General features: G+C 37.7%; 1 protein-coding gene across 3 annotated transcripts in view; it reads left to right on the forward strand.

The window, feature by feature from the left end:
- The window catches only part of LOC124805288 (THO complex subunit 2), a 318,134-nt gene that overhangs the window by 133,227 nt on the left and 168,629 nt on the right, over positions 1-16,278 (forward strand). For all 3 annotated transcript variants that reach the window (XM_047265797.1, XM_047265799.1, XM_047265798.1), the window contains exons 13-16: positions 397-668; positions 903-1,020; positions 10,644-10,823; positions 11,090-11,254. In XM_047265797.1, the coding sequence (XP_047121753.1) occupies positions 397-668; positions 903-1,020; positions 10,644-10,823; positions 11,090-11,254 (735 nt within the window). The remainder of the gene's footprint in view (positions 1-396; positions 669-902; positions 1,021-10,643; positions 10,824-11,089; positions 11,255-16,278) is intronic.

Raw genomic sequence — 16,278 nt, forward strand, 5'->3', positions numbered from 1 at the left:
ACAGTCAACTCTAATAATGAAGTAATGTAGCCCAATTACTTTTTCATTGACTCCTGCTGTGTTTATACTCCTGAAAATATCCTGAATGAACAGTGTGCTAAATAATTGTTTTATGCAAGTGTCCAACATTTTATTTGTACTAGCATTCATTCCCTTGGAATTCTTTTTCTGTGTTGGACATCCATAACCATCCGTTCTTCCTTGCATACCAAGCTAAAGATCAAAGGAGGCAAGCTATTATGTCTTCACTCTTTGTTTGCTCCTCTTCCCAACATTTATTTGTTAAATGTAATTTTTGGATTGTGGATATCAATTCAAATATCTATATAAGATATGTAAATGCTAAGAAGTATTTAATAGTTTTTAGTATTTTGAATACAATTGATTTTTCCACAGATGCTGATGCAGATACAAATATATGACAATCTTATCACACCTATAGTTGATTCTCTAAAGTACCTGACGAGTCTTTCTTACGATGTCCTTGGTTACTGCCTTGTGGAGTCCCTCTCTAGTGCAGATCGAGAACATTTCAAGCATGATGGAACTTCAATTTCTCTCTGGCTTCAGAGCCTCTCTTCCTTCTGTGGGGCCATTTTTAAAAAGTATAACATAGAACTAACTGGGCTCTTACAATATGTTGCTAATCAACTGAAAGCTCAAAAGAGGTGAGTGCAAATGTAGAAGTTGCTGTTGTGTGTGTTTTTCCTGCATACAGAATTGTAAAATTATAAAACATTAGTTGTTATTCCAAAAACCATAACTTGCTTCATCTAACATGTGCCATGTTTTAATGTGCTATGAGCAGTATACTTTGTTAGATCACGTAGAATAGAGGATAGCCACATGTGAATGTGATACTTTACTGTTATTAACACAATAATTTTTAATTGCATTTACAGTCTGGACTTGTTAATACTAAAGGAGGTAGTGCAAAAGATGGCAGGTATAGAGGCTGCAGAGGAAATGACACCTCAACAGTTAGAAGCTATGGCAGGTGGAGAACTACTCAAAGGAGAGGTAAAAATAATTATATAGTAGACAAGGCAAGAAGCCATGCAGTGAAGTTGTCACTTAAATTCGATAGTTATTGACTTAAGATTTTCTGGTGTGCAATTTTAAATAATACTTCCACATTTTATTCTCAGTAATTTCCTAAAATTGAGGCCATTTTATTGTTTATTGAACATTTTGTTATGAAATAAAAATGTTTATTATTGTAGTGTATAAAAGATAGACCTCAGCTTAAAGGTAGTGGACGTAATGTATTTTATGCAAGTATTCGTTAGAAGTCTATGCAAACTACAAATGAAATACCTTATCAGAAAGTTCTAATTTTCTAGCACCTCTTTAAATGGAATTAGATTTAAGCAAGAATGACAGGAAAAGGAAATACAACAGTATGAAAAATGTAGCAAATACATTTTATCAGATAGTAAAGTGATAGACACAGTGACCTGGCCACAAAGTGTATATATTCAGCTTAGGGAACGGCTTTAATGTCATTATCTCCATATGTGTTAATGAAACTCAACTTTCTTTGTTTTGTTGATGGTGAGCTGCTTAGGAAAGTTGAAGATGCTGGCTGAATGGAACGAAGTAGCAAAAATGGTCTGAAATGATTTTGGAAAAGTCCATAAAGTTAAAAAAATCACTTGTTTAAATCTTTATAGTAGTTTGGTTTTCATTAAGGGCAGTACAACATAGACTTTGAAAGCAAAAACTGAAGGAGACTAAGGGCTGATTGTATAAAGCATGTAACCTTAGATTAAGACAGAAAATGACCATAGATCAAAATTAACCTGGAAAACTGCATTGTATAAATGTCAATCCTAGATCATATTGCCGTGAAGTCTGATCATATTTGACTGGCAAAAATTCAAAGTCAGGCTCAGCTCTAATTGTCAGTTTATTGTGTAGTGGTTCTATGATTCACAGCTTTTGTTATTAGCAGGTGTCAATTGGAATAATAAAAGAGTTGTTATTAACGCAAAAAATGACAAGTAAATATGTGACTACTCAATTTTCATGCCGCTGATGGTCAAAATACTTTGTTTCAATCAGGGACGCTAGTATAAGGAAATTACTGGCTATCATATGTACTTAATGATCAATCTTATAACCGCTCTTGGGAGATGACTCGTAATTTATGTGATTAGTTCAAAGGCATTTTATAGATGACTTAGCAGCAGAGTAAGAAAGAAAAATTCGAAATATTTGCAGGGAACGTGTGGGAATTTTGACAGCAGCCAATAATGATTCAACATCACTTACATGTTTTCTCTTTCGGCCCAAGTAGCAGTAACTGCAATTTGTATTAAATTGTTAACTACTGAACACATCCCTAAACTTCTGTGACAATTCCATGTGCATTGATAAAGAGAACATAAGCTAGCGTGTTGAAGTACACAAACCGCATAACTATGTTTCATTCATTTTGGTGGCTCAGAGGTTGCATTCTGAACTGCTGTGCAGAAGATCGCATGTTCGACCCCATGTCAATTCTTAATTTATTTTTTTTTTTCTATTTGTTACACCCCACTGTACCATACCGTTGAATTGATACCATACTCTCCGTTTTCTGGACATTCTGGACCACTGTTGGGCAAAATTCTGTGTGCAGTAACCCTACGCAATGTGAATGTCATGGTTTCCTTTCATTTACTTTACTAACATCTAAACATTCAGATGTGTCCACAGAGGACAATGACGACAAGATTGAGCTCCTCGCACTTGCTGCGAAAGAGTGAACCCACTCTTGGAGTTAAATAATAAGTTATTTAAGCTGAGGTTTCGTTTGGAGAAAAGTAGTTCAGAGCAGTTGGAACTGAGGCTCAGAGACTATCTGATGAAACCACTCAAAAGAAACCAAGTGCTGACCGTAATATGCCTATTGCTGTTAACCTTAAGATTTTACATCACAGGAACCTTTCAAATAGTGGTTGGTGATTCATTTAAAGCAGACATAGCAACAGCTTGCAGAGCTATCCATAAGGTATCGTCCTTACGAGAGAATTAAAGTCAACAGCAACTTCTCTCCATGCCTTTACCTTGCTGGCCATACTGACTTTATCTGTTTTTTTGCTCTCAGTGATATCTTTATACTGGTCCAACTCAGTTTCCAGAAGCAAATCTTTTCCATATTGAGAAAAGTTTGCCAATCACTCCTTTTTCTGTTTAGTTGCTCATGGTTATACCTTCGTTAATTAATACTGCGTAGCTATAATGTACGATAATATCTTCCATCGAAGCACAGTAATCGTGTCAATATCTGATCTTAGCTGTGTTGTCAAGCATGTTATGTGCTACCTAAGATCAAATCTGAACCTGCTTCAGTGGATCCAAGTTCAGTGTTATACAATAGACCTGAGTCCTGAACATAGTTGACTTTCTGATCAGTTCACTTTCTCACCTAACGCCAAATTTGATCTCCTGTCAGCAACGTTTATACATTTGGCCTTAAGTGAACAATAAAATGTTACTGTTGGGAATCACTAATAGAGACAAAAACAGAAAACTAAATTGTGGAATGGAAGATGAAATTGTTACTCTTATGACAAAGATTTGCAGGTGGGCTAGACATGTAGCCAGATGAAATGATGTATGGTAGTTGTACCAAGGAAGTTGTGTACTGGACTCTTTAAGAGAAAATATTGAGGTGACAACCTAATCAAAGATGGATAACTGAGATTACAAATCATGCAGGAGTACATGGAATGTGTATCATTTAAGATCATAATGCACTGAAAGGTCAAGACGAGGCTATTTCCTTTCCCCCAAGCAGTTAATAGCAGCAAATACCCTATGGTTTCTGCTACTGCTCCTTTTGCTTTTGTGGTAGTGGTAATTTTGATGACCATATTACACACACACACACACACACACACACACACACACACACACACACACTCCATTTGCTTGCTCTATGCTGCCTTGGCTCTGACTGTGTCTAAGTTTACTGTGGACAATCTTAAAATTGGGCCATAGTTCAATTAAGCTGCTCATTATTTTGTTAATGAACACTCTACCATTGTCAGGATAAACCATTACGAATTTGTAATCTCCATCTGGTTGCGACTGGAAGTCTATGAGATCAACTTGACATCTGCAATTTAGCTCTTTGAACAGCATTGGCTTCACTACTATTCCTTTTTTCGTATCTTTTTGCTTTTGTAAACAAGGCTCACACAAACTAAGATAAATTTTGACATCTCTGTATGTCGTATGACAGAACATTGACTTAAAGCATTTCAGCATTTGGTCGCATCCACTGTGGCCAGCCATTACATGGGAATCATGCAGAATATCTAACAGTTCTTCATCATCAACATAGTATTTAATCTTATCTTCTTCAGTTACAGATTGTATTAATTTGGTTACTCCATTCACCTCCAACACTTCATATCTCTTCAAAAACTTATCGTCGTTGCCGTCCCTCTTTCATCCAGATTTTAGTGATTTAGCCTTGCTGATAAGTGACTTGTACTTTTCTCTGTCGTTGAAGACAGAATTTTAACTGAGGTTTCCCCATTCCACTCAAAGATGTTCGTAGAACTTCACTGATTCAGCAATAGCTGCACTGAAGTGAAACGTAACTGCACTATTATTAACCACAACTGCACTACTGTCAGCCATTACTGTACTGCTGTATCACATATAAATAACAAGCTGACAACAATTACATGCATGGTAGAGTTGTTGGACGCACTGTTAATAACCCAGGAGCAGCGATGGTTCACCTTCACTAGTGGATAATATGCTACTGTGCACTTTCACCTGCCGAGTACAGTGATGGTTCACCTTCACTAGTGGATGTGTGTTTTTCAGTTTATCGTAAGCTCTCACTAGAGTGGCCGGCATGAAAGTAGAGGTCACGGCCACTGCCTGCAGGGGCTGCGGGCTGTGATTTGCACACCTTTTGGCTTTGTTGCCGTGTAAGTGCCATTAGCGGTGCGGTAGGACAGAGCAGCTGAAAGCTCAGTGTTACCGTGCAATATAGAGTGTTCACGTTTGATGTCAGTGTCTTACTGTCTTTTGAAAAGTGCTTTGACGTGTGTTCAGTGGTAAACAACAATGCAGGAGCAACAGCCTACTACTCCTCCAGTCATTGTGCGTAAAGGGCGGAAAGACATTTGTAAACAATCGAAAATTACCATATCGAATGTACTCAAGTTTTTTCCTGATCTGACTGACAATGAAGAAGCAAGGAATAACTTAAATTTTGCGCAAATTCATAAACTTACTGCTAAAGCATGTGGTAAGTCAACTGTAGGCTGTATTAGCAAATCTGTGTCATTGGCAGAATCTCCAGACATGAATGAGTGCTTCGATTCCCCAAGAAAGGGATACGAACATGAACAGAAATCGACTGACTTAGACGATTTTTAACAAATAGCTCGTGTGTAGAACTGTACTTGGATGTTACGACAGAGGAGAGTATCCAGCGACAAAGAAAATAATCTTCTCCGCTCCCTTGGTTTCTGATTCGAGAAGTGTAATGATGGATGGAAATTCTTAGTGGAACCCAGAGACATTGCAGCAGCAAGAGCGAAGTTCTTGCATACAGCGCACTTCTTGCGTGCTGAAGACACCAGGCCTGTAGTGTGCTTGGATGAAACTTGAGTTTTACAGAACTACACCAATGGCGGTTTGAAAGAGCCTACTGGTAGAGGTAGCCGATTAATCATTGCACATGCTGGTTCATTAACCACAGGCTTCATACAAGAGGCCAAACTTGTTTTTCATGATGGGAAAAGTTCTGACCAATCCGATTACCATTCAGAAATAAATGGAGAAGTTTTTAAGAATTGGTTTATTCGACTGTTGTGTGCACTGGAAGAAGGGTCTATTATCGTGATGGGTAGAAAAGCTGCCACGTTCAAATTGGTGCAAGGCAGATATTATCGAGTGGTTAAAGAGAAAGAGTGTTTCATTTTCAGTCGAAACAAAGGCTGAACTCCTGCCTAAGGAAGAAATCGTAGGTGCCAAAAAGACTTACGATTAGATCAACTGGCAAACGAAATGGAACACCAAGTGGTACGTCTACCACCATATCACTGCCAGTATAATCCCATTGAATTGATATGGGCCCAAGTAAAGCGAGAAGTAGCAAAAAGAAAATACTACTTTCAAACTTGCTGATGCCGAGAAGCTAACACGCGAAGCTCTTGACATTGTTACTCAGCAGGACTGGGGGAGGAGCGTAAAACACGCAGAAGCATTTCAAGAAACTGATTTCTTGAACCAGGGTTTAAGAGTCACCATAGTGGAATATGCGATCATACACCTGCCTTAAACAAGCGACAGTGAATCTGAAGACATGGAGCCAAAAGATCCTTCAGTTTGGGTAATTGCCTTCTATGTAAAAAGTTGACTAATAATGTTTGTCTATTCATTTCAGTTATAGAAGGCATACTGCAAATGTTCTTCCCTTGTTTGTCTATTCATTTCAGTTATAGAAGGCATACTGCAAATGTTCTTCCCTTACAGTAGACGTCTGGTAAATTTATCACAAGTGGCGGTGATTAGTTTACTCGGCAGTAACTGTCAAATAAAATAAGACTCAATTCTGCATTAATTAACAGCAGTTTTTCCTAAAAACCTGTATCGAATGCCTTTACATTCGGATATAATGTTACTGCATTCAGTTTCCTTGTACGTTCGAAATTTAACTCCTTTTTTTCATAGAAAGATTTACTGGCTGTTTCGTAGTAAGGGTAATGCAGTTCATAAAATGATAAAACGTTGTGGTGCTTCTGTATTGACTGTATATATAAATAGTGCAGTAACATCAGAATAGTCCCAGCACCTATTCTGATTCTCCAAGAAGAACATAGAAATCTATGATATTGGATGACTTTTACAAAAAGCTAGAATTTAGGATTATATTACTTTAGTATGACTGAGAATGGTATCAAAATTATTAATGGAAAATCTCATATTAAGATGTGAAACAAATACTAACAAAGAGATAGAGGGGCTGGCCAGTACTTACCTCAGCTCAGTACAGTCGATAGATTCACAAAACAGAACAGAAAATTTACATTCCTAGCTTTCGGAACATTGTTCCATCATCAGGGAGGAGAGAGGGGAAAAAAGGGAAGAAGGGAAAGTGGATTCATTTACTCATAACCCAGGTTATGAAGCAACAGGAAAAGGTAAACGGGGAGGGTAGCAAGGATGGAGGCATGGTTGTCAGAGGGAAGCCAAAGATATTCTACTGTTTAGTAGTGTGCCAGCTTCAAACCAAAGAGTATGTATACAGAAGTAAAGAGGTATATAGTATAAAGAGAAACACAACTATCTAGAATGAAAAGATGCATGAATGGCTAAAAAGGATAGGGGAAGAAGGAGAAGACTGAAGAGTAAATGGGAGTGAGATTGGTTAACGTAGGTTCAGTCCAGGGGGATGGCAGGATGAAAGGATGTGTTGGAATGGTATCAGATGGCTAGAGAATTAGAGGGTAATGTCCATGATAAAATTGATTATTCTGGCCAGTCACTTCAATGCTCTGTCTTCTCCACCTGCTTGGTTTTTAATTTAGAAACTGTAATGATGGACGAAATTTGAAACACAAGACATGGACATTGCAGTAGTAAGAACGAGGTTTTTGTGTACCAAGCATGTATTGCGTGCTGAGAATAATAGGCTTACAGCAAATTTAGATATATTCTGGGTTTCAGAAAACTTTTCGAACAAATATTTTGCTCGGCTTCAGTGAAAATATTGGCTTCAAAATAACTACAATTATTTTTACGTCTCATATATTGGTGTTTTGAGTGATGGATGCAATGATGAAGGACATGTATTAGCAGCCAGTAAAGTATTTTTGGGAAGTAGGGAATATTTTCGGTCATATTAAAGCGAGCCATCCAAACAAAACTCTTGGTGACGACCTACAACGATTTGTGCGCTACTGTGCACGGAACATCATGGAAGTAATTTGCCTCTGTACATGATATGATACAATAATGATGTCTGAAATGTTACCAAAAACAATTTTGTAGTTTTCTTAATAACTTTTTCACAGGAAGTTTGTTCACAGTTCTACAGAATGAAAATTCATCAGCGACTACATTTTTGGCTGCGCAGTCGGCAGTTTCACACCTCTTATAATATTTTGTTTTTGATCTCAGAACACTTTTATGTTTCCGAAATAAAAGATGCATCATACGCATCTGTAAACTTTGGGGATGTTCATATATATTTTTTCAGTCCAATTACATTAGTGATTCTGTTACTACCGCAGATTGAAGTAAAAAAATTATTTTCCTACAATATTCCTTGTAACATTAGTTGTCATTTTTTTCATAGCAGTTGGTGAGAATTTTCTTTCGGAAAGTACTCTATCATATTCTAGGCTAAAAATAGAGTTGCCCAATTTTATTTATTTTTTTTTTTTTTAAATTTTTACAACATTTGAAATTATCACTATTTAAAAAAAGAAAAAGAAATGGCAATGCTGTAAGACAGCGAGATGACCTTGAAGCCCTATTTTCATGCCGGCCACTATAGGGAAGGTTTACCTTCCCTAATGTTCCACTTCCACTATAAGACATATACCAACGTATTAGTTTTTATTCATGGAAAATGGTCTGTAAAAATCTTTGCAAGATGCAAACATCTAAGACCAACTACACAGGTTTATGCAAAGAAGACTTTTCCAAAATATGTGTCCAAGCTGACACACAGTTCTTCCAAAGTTTGTGTCAAAATATACCAACTTTTTTCTGTGCTTAGCTTGTTTAGATGTTCATTTTCTCTAGTGCTAAATATTATTATTTTCAGTGGCAAGTAATACTTATCACGAAATGCTTCCAGGCTCAATAGGGCAGCAGTCTCTCAAAACCAATTCATGAGTGGTCTGACACAGTTTGTGAGCTCTTTATAGATTAGATGCATTAGAGGATATCTCTTCTGAAAGAAACCAGTGAATCTTGAACATTTATGAGCACTTGTACAATCAAACGTAATTTCTGCTAAGCTAGTTTAGTCTTTTAATAGTTTAAAAGTATTCTTGCATTTCAAAGAACTCATCAACTTGCTTTTGGTGCTGGGGTATGGACTGAAGAAAGTATTTCTTAACAGCTAAGCACTGTTCTAATAGTCTCTCTCCAGCTGTTTCTAACATCTCTCAGCTAGATGAAACATGTTTTGTATTTCACTGCCCCCCCCCCAAAATCTTCCATACTATATGTTTTGCTATCAAACAAATTATAGAGAAAAAGATCATATCCACACCATTTTCACCAAAAAGTTACAATTCTTTTTGGAATGCATTACGGATTATGTGTGCATTACATGTGCCAACATAAGTCAACTGTTTCCTTCTTAACAGACTCAAGGAATCGCAGATATGAGGATTTACAGCTTTTTTAACATTACAACATTACAATCTTTGAGTTTAGCGAAGTGAACATGCAGTAGTTGATGATTGATAACTATTGATGAAAAGTTGGATAGTGACAAGAACCCAGTGGATGTGTGATGGAGTGAGTTTTTTTTTTTTTGAGAAGACTTTCTGTGGAGAGAAGAAATATTTTACTGTTACGAAAGTTGTGGAGGTTGCACTTGTACTTTCCCTTGACTGTGCCAATTTAGAAAGGGGACCATCTTGAACAAAGACACTGCAACTCTGTGTGAAAGAACATTGGATGCTCATTTGAGTTTAAAAGATGCTGTGGTGAATGTGTTTGAGGAGAGGAATTTCTTAAGTTGGTGTGCACAGCTCATTTGAATACAAGTGGTACTGTGAAGATGAGAATAGCTGTGGAAAAACTGAGGAAACAATGAAAACAGGAAAAAGAAAAATTATTAAAGCAAATATGAAGAGTAAGTTTGAGAAAGAAAAAGTAATATTGGACATGGTGAACAGACACTGAAGAAAATGAAAGAAGAAGAAAAGGAGGAAATATTGACTACTGACAGTTTACTGGATAATGCAAACAAGTGCTTAAAAGAAGCAATAAATAAAAAAAGACTTTAGTCCTGAAGTATTTACGTTCTACCAAATCAGGAAGGACTTGTTTTTGTAATCAAAGTGCTCAGTAAGTCACTAATTTTAGTAGTAGGTTTGTTTTCCATCCATGTTAATTGTGTTTTCTTCTTTCTTCTCTTCTGCCCCACCCACTGTAGTTTTTCCTCTATCACTGTGTACGCATTTAAAAAATTTTCCTGTGTGTGTGTGTGTGTGTGTGTGTGTGTGTGTGTGTGTGTGTGCGTGTGTGTGTGTGTGTGTGTGTGTCACTTCAAAAGCAGACATTGAACAGGTCAGTTGATACGTATACGGGCAAAAGTAGTTTCTATCCATACACATTTAAAATCGCAAATAATACGCTTCATACATTTAGATATTTATGTAATACACTGTATAAATGTAAATATTCTTCCATGGAGTAAACTCAGTGGTGCTGTAAACAAGACTAAAAATTTTCTGGAAGTTTTAACTCGAGTATTTGTTTTTGTGTGGTCTGGAAGTTTCTGTAGAACTCCCATGTGGAGAGTACTCTTTTTGGCACACGGATGTGTTGTCTTGGCTCATGTGAATTCCAGATTTGCTTTCAGTTGCATTTGATTTTTTATGTATGTGGGAGAAGAGGGGTATTTGTTCCCACAGTCATATGTTGATACTCGTGATTTGCAGGCAGGTTACTTCAGCCAAGTACGGAATACAAAGAAATCTTCTCAGCGTTTGAAAGAAGCACTGTCGGAACAAAATCTTGCAGTAGCATTATATCTGCTAATGGCCCAACAGCGGTACTGTGTTCTGTACAGAGAAACTGAGAAGAGCCATCTCAAACTAGTAGGAAAATTATATGATCAGGTAAGGAGTGATACTTACTTGCTGTGTGATATGTATGCACAAAAATTCATTGATTATGGGGTGAAATGTCGTCTTGCAGCTCTTGTAAATAATGGGTTCTTGTGTTATCTAGTATCTCTGTCATGAGTTTGTTTCATGTTGATTTGTATTAGTTTTTGTAGTGTCTTTTGTGTGAATTATGCCCTTATATAGTATTTTTCTGTTGATACAATTATCAGTTTATACACTTACTTTCATTGGATTAATCTAAATTTATTTATTTAAAGTGTCAAGACACATTGGTGCAGTTTGGGACATTCTTAAATTCCACAATGTCAAATGAAGAATATGTGACAAAGATGCCATCAATTAATAAAATGCTTCTGGAGTACCACATGCATGCAGATGTAGCATTCTTTCTGGCGAGACCAATGTTTACGCATGCTATAAATGTGAGTAATTCTTCAAGTTATTAATACATTTTATATTTAGTTTCTGTCCAGAGCTAATTGAGGAAACAAAGGGACGAGGAATATAAGCTGTTTGAATGTAGATGAGAGAAGTTGTATAGCTAGATTCTTATATAAAGCTGTAGCAGGCCTCCTAGCAAAAGAAGGGGTTTTTAGAAAGTCACGTAAATGACTCATCATTGACAAGACAGAATCATAAAATTTGCAACTTTGGTATCATTTAATTTGAAGAGAGAGTAGTTGAGGGTTATTTGAAAGAAAGTTGTGTGTTTATAAACTTTGTTCTCTGTTACTGCAGGAAAACAGACTTACTTGTTCCTGGACATCTCCTTGTGAATTGTAATTTTACTTGTAAACTAGATAACTTTCAAAATATATGAAAATATAGCATGTTTAACCACCATTCAAGCTGGTAGTTTCTGTGCTCATGCATATCATACTAACACTACTAGTTCACACAACCAGCTAATAAATTAATGTAGAAATTTTATTTAACCATTTCGTCACCCTCTACCGCAAAAATCTGAAAATCCCGTCACTTTAGCATCATAAGAACAAACATTTGAAAATTAAAATCTCACTTAAATTTGTTCAATGCTGATAGTTGAGTATTAGGCTGTTACGGAGTATCCATTCTGACATTGATCACCTGCCAGTTAGATTTTGGTGGTGCTGTTTGCCACTAGATATTTCCTTGACTGTATGCACCTTTTAGTGCTCAATAACAAAATGTGCACTTTTAACTTCAGTTCTGTGTTGTGTAAGCAGTGTATTTGAAAATGGACAGTGATAGTAATCTTTAGTTTGACAATGAATTTAGCAGCTCAGAATGTGAGGAAGAATGTGACATTAATTCATTAGAGACTGGCAAGAGCTAACAATTGGTACAGAATAAATACTGGGCTATTCTCCAGCCAGCTCCTCCATGATTTCCACTCATGGATAAACATGTGACTCATTAGTAAACAACTGTACAGATTTTTGCGGATGACGCAGTTATCTATAGTGAAGTACTTTCTGAAAGACTGCATAAATATTCAGTCAGGTCTTGATAAGATTCAAAGTGGTGCAAAGATTGGCAGCTTGCTTTAAAAATTCAGAAATGTAATATGATGCACTTCGCAAAACAAAAAAACATAGTGTCCTATGACTGTAATATCAATGAGTCACAGATGGCATCGGCCAAAATTACTCGTGCAACCCATCCTACAATATTCCTCAAGTGTGTAGGACCCAACGAAATAGGACTAATGGGTGATATTGAAGGTATACAAAGAAGGGCAGAACAAATAGCCACAGGTTTATCTGACCTGTCGGAAAGTGTCACAGAGCTGCTGAAGAAACTGAGCTGGCAGACCTGTGATGGATGTAAGCTATCTTGAGAAAGTCCATTTACAAAGATTCAGTACCTGGTTTTAAATGATGATTCTATATGTATTCTAAACCACCTATGTAATGCTCACATATGGATCGTGAGAGACAAAATTAGAATTATTGCAGCAGGCACAGAGGCATTCAGACAATCATTCTTCCTGCTCCATCGCCCCCCCCCCCTCCCCCTCCCCTCTCCAGAGGACTACACACTCTTCAGTGAGGTTGTGCTTGGCTAGCACCCTGGGTGCCTTCTAGCAGTTAGTCTTTGAAGGCTGGCACCTGGCAGCTGCCAAGGTGATTACCTTTCATTTGTTGTCTCCTTCCCATTCCCCATTACGACTCTTAACCAGTGGAACATTTGCAGCATTAGGTTCAACAAGGAGTTATGGCTGCTCTTGGAATTGCACCATCCGCTTGTTTTTTTTTTGCCTCCAAGAAACAAAATTGCATCCTTGACACCACTTTGATCTCCCACATTTCCTTTCGCCCGGGATGGGTAAGCTGGGTATAAGTTGCAATTGGTATTTGGAAATGAAGAGACTTGCACAGTACGCGGTAGCATGGATAGCTGCATCAAACAACATAAATAATTTCATAATTATTTTAAGTTATGAGTGTTGTGCGTAATGTATTTGGTCATAAATTGCGGTTTGTCATTTACGGTTGCTGTATCGTATAGTATGATTAACTCATCATGTAACACTTAGCTTTCCCTTTCCATTTATATTAAATTAAGGCTTTTTCAAGTTTATTTTTGACCATAACGTCAAATAAAGAGCAAGGGAATCAGTAACTTCTTTCCCGGGTTTTTGTAACTTCTTTCCCAGGTTTTTCCCAGGTTTTTGTGTTGTTATCATCACTTTCAGTTATTAAAGGAAACAGGTAACATTTGTAGCATAAGAGGTACATAAAATAAAAAAAAGGTTCAGCAAACTTAGTATACAGTTATTTGTTTACTGTTGTATAAAAGATTGCACGAACTGCAATTCATCCCCGATGTGAATACTTCTCTTGGGCACAGAAGGAGTTAGCAGATATTTGTAAGCAGTCAGAAATCTTCCTACTACAATCAAGCAAATGAAAGCTGTTGTAAATGGATGTGTTGGGAGGGATATTGAGGTAATGTACTAAAAATACCAAATGAAAGCTGTTGTGAATGGATGCATTGGAAGGGATACCAAGAATAATTTACCAGAAATACCAAATGCACCTTAAATACGATCTGCTTACATGGATTATGTCTTCTGTACAGAAAGTACAGCAGTATCACTGCTCGTCCTCTTGACTATGAGTGACTTGTCAATTCTGGGCCTAGGTACTGTGTGCAGTGGAGACAGGAACCAAGAAGAACTCATGATGTAACAAGCATCCACCTAACCAACATGTTCGGGTGCTGTCTTTCACTGAAACTGAGCCAGTAAGACTCACTTTTTCTGTTGGTACACCTGCTGTGTTCTGTACCAAGGCAAATCCAGAGGGGTAGGACTCGATTAATCATCAGCTCTTCAAATGTACAATAAGCAGTAGTATGTCTGAGGCAAGTAGCAACAGGGCTGTGAAGGAACCACATGCGCTCAATGAGTGTGCCTAGGGGACATCATTCTGTATGTGAAGAGGTTGTTCTGGCAGACATTGAGGAAACAATGTTCAGATTGTGGTGTATGTTGAAACAAATAAATTATTTTGTCTGGACTTCGAAAACATATTTTAGTTATTCCAGAGAGTGGCAGAAAGCATTGAGAAGACCAGTCTTGCTAATGGAAATTCAACAAAATTCTCAATTTTCAGTATCCTCTCCAGACCAAGTTGGTTCCCCCTAAATCAGAGTTGAATGGCAGGCTTGAACAAGAGACTTGCTTCTGTGACAAGCCTCTCCAGGAAGCTGGCTGTGTTGGATGCATGTAAGGTTCAAATGGCTCTGAGCACTATGGGACTTAACATCTTAGGTCATCAGTCCCCTAGATCTTAGAACTGCTTAAACCTAATTGCACGGCCACCGCGGCCGGCTGATGCATGTAAGGTGTTTTTTTTTTTTTTTTTTTTAATTAGCTGACACACTATCCAGTCCAGATAATTATCCTAGTGGTTATGTGCCAAAGCACCCACAACTAAGTGCCATAATTTGAAACACACTTAAAAAGCAATGGAGCTGTGTACAAAAAGATTGCTATTGCTGTAAAGAAGACACATCAAGTTGCAGGTGGCACAATTGAAAGATACTTACACAAATCTTTCAGCCATGGCCTTCATCAGCAGAAGAGGAACAGGGAAACACACGCCATTCATCAGGAGAGGAACAGGGAAAGAAGGTGGGTGTACACAGAAAAGGGAAGGAGCAGGGAAAGATGGGCAGATGCACACCGAAATGGCGAGGAGCAGGGAAAGATGGATGGGTGCACACCCATCCATCTTTCTCCACTCCTCTCCTTTTCACTCTTTTTTTTTCCCCACCTCCTAGCCCCACAACCTCCTGACACCACCCCTGTTGGCATTCTAGTCCCTGCACACTCTGCCACACGGCGTTCCTCTGTCACCCAACCCATACACCACTATCCCTTTCCCACCCCTCCAGAGTGTTCTTTGATCCCATGTGATAGTTGGATTCTGGCCAGTGTTGCCGGTCATGTGAGCATGAGGTGTGCTTACATGTGTGTACGAATAGTGTGTATTTCTCTTTTGCTGATGAAGGCTGTGGCCAAAAGCTTTGTGTAAGTGTGAATTGTGGCTGTCTACAACTTAACATGTCTTCTTTAACTGTAAGTAGCAATCTATCTTTTCCTACATTGTTGATGTTCCTAAGTGGATTTTCCAGTGGTTAAAACCCAGAATTGGTAGCAATGATATTTTATCAGTAAATTTAAGTGTGTATCGAAAAGGTAAGCTAATCGGAAATGGAGGTGGTTAATTTGTCAGATTAGACGGGAAATTTTGATAGAAATTGGAGGTGTGTGCAAGACTGTTTGGTCATGACTCTACATTAATGTTGGGCATATACTTATAATTGCATTTTTCTGTCTATCACTTAACTCATCACCAGATGTAACTGAAAACTTTAGAATAATCTTATGTTTGTTAGTGTTTAAGTTCCCAAATCACCTTGGCATCATTGGACATTATCATCATCCAACAATCAAGTGAGATTATTAGTTTTTTAAATGGTGGGCTTCAACAAGACATCCAGCATAACATCACTTAGTGCCTTCTCAGAAAAAGTGTACCCAAACTCTGGAATGTCCTCCTTGAAACTGGTATCAGTGACCATGAGACTTTTATAGCAGCAGGAATTTTCAAAGTTCGGAGGGCAGCTACAACAGGTAGGAAGATGTACATGTTTATTGATCTAGATAAAGAGATAGTTGTCCCATATTTCAATGAGGAATTGGAACATTTAGCTCTGGGCAGGAGTATGTCTCAAGTTTAAATGAATAGTTAATCATACACCTGCTACATACTTGGCCAGTAGCATAGCTGATATCAGTGAACGGACCATCGTGTATAGTCACTCTAAAAAAAACATCTAAAGAAACTGTTGAGTGAAACATGTTTGCCTGTCAAGAGTGCATGAAGCATTCAGCAACTACCTTATCAGGATATCATCGAAAGATTTGTCATGAAACGGCCATCAATGCCAC

This window comes from Schistocerca piceifrons, chromosome 7 (genome assembly GCF_021461385.2).
Source record: "Schistocerca piceifrons isolate TAMUIC-IGC-003096 chromosome 7, iqSchPice1.1, whole genome shotgun sequence".
Taxonomy (NCBI): domain Eukaryota; kingdom Metazoa; phylum Arthropoda; class Insecta; order Orthoptera; family Acrididae; genus Schistocerca; species Schistocerca piceifrons.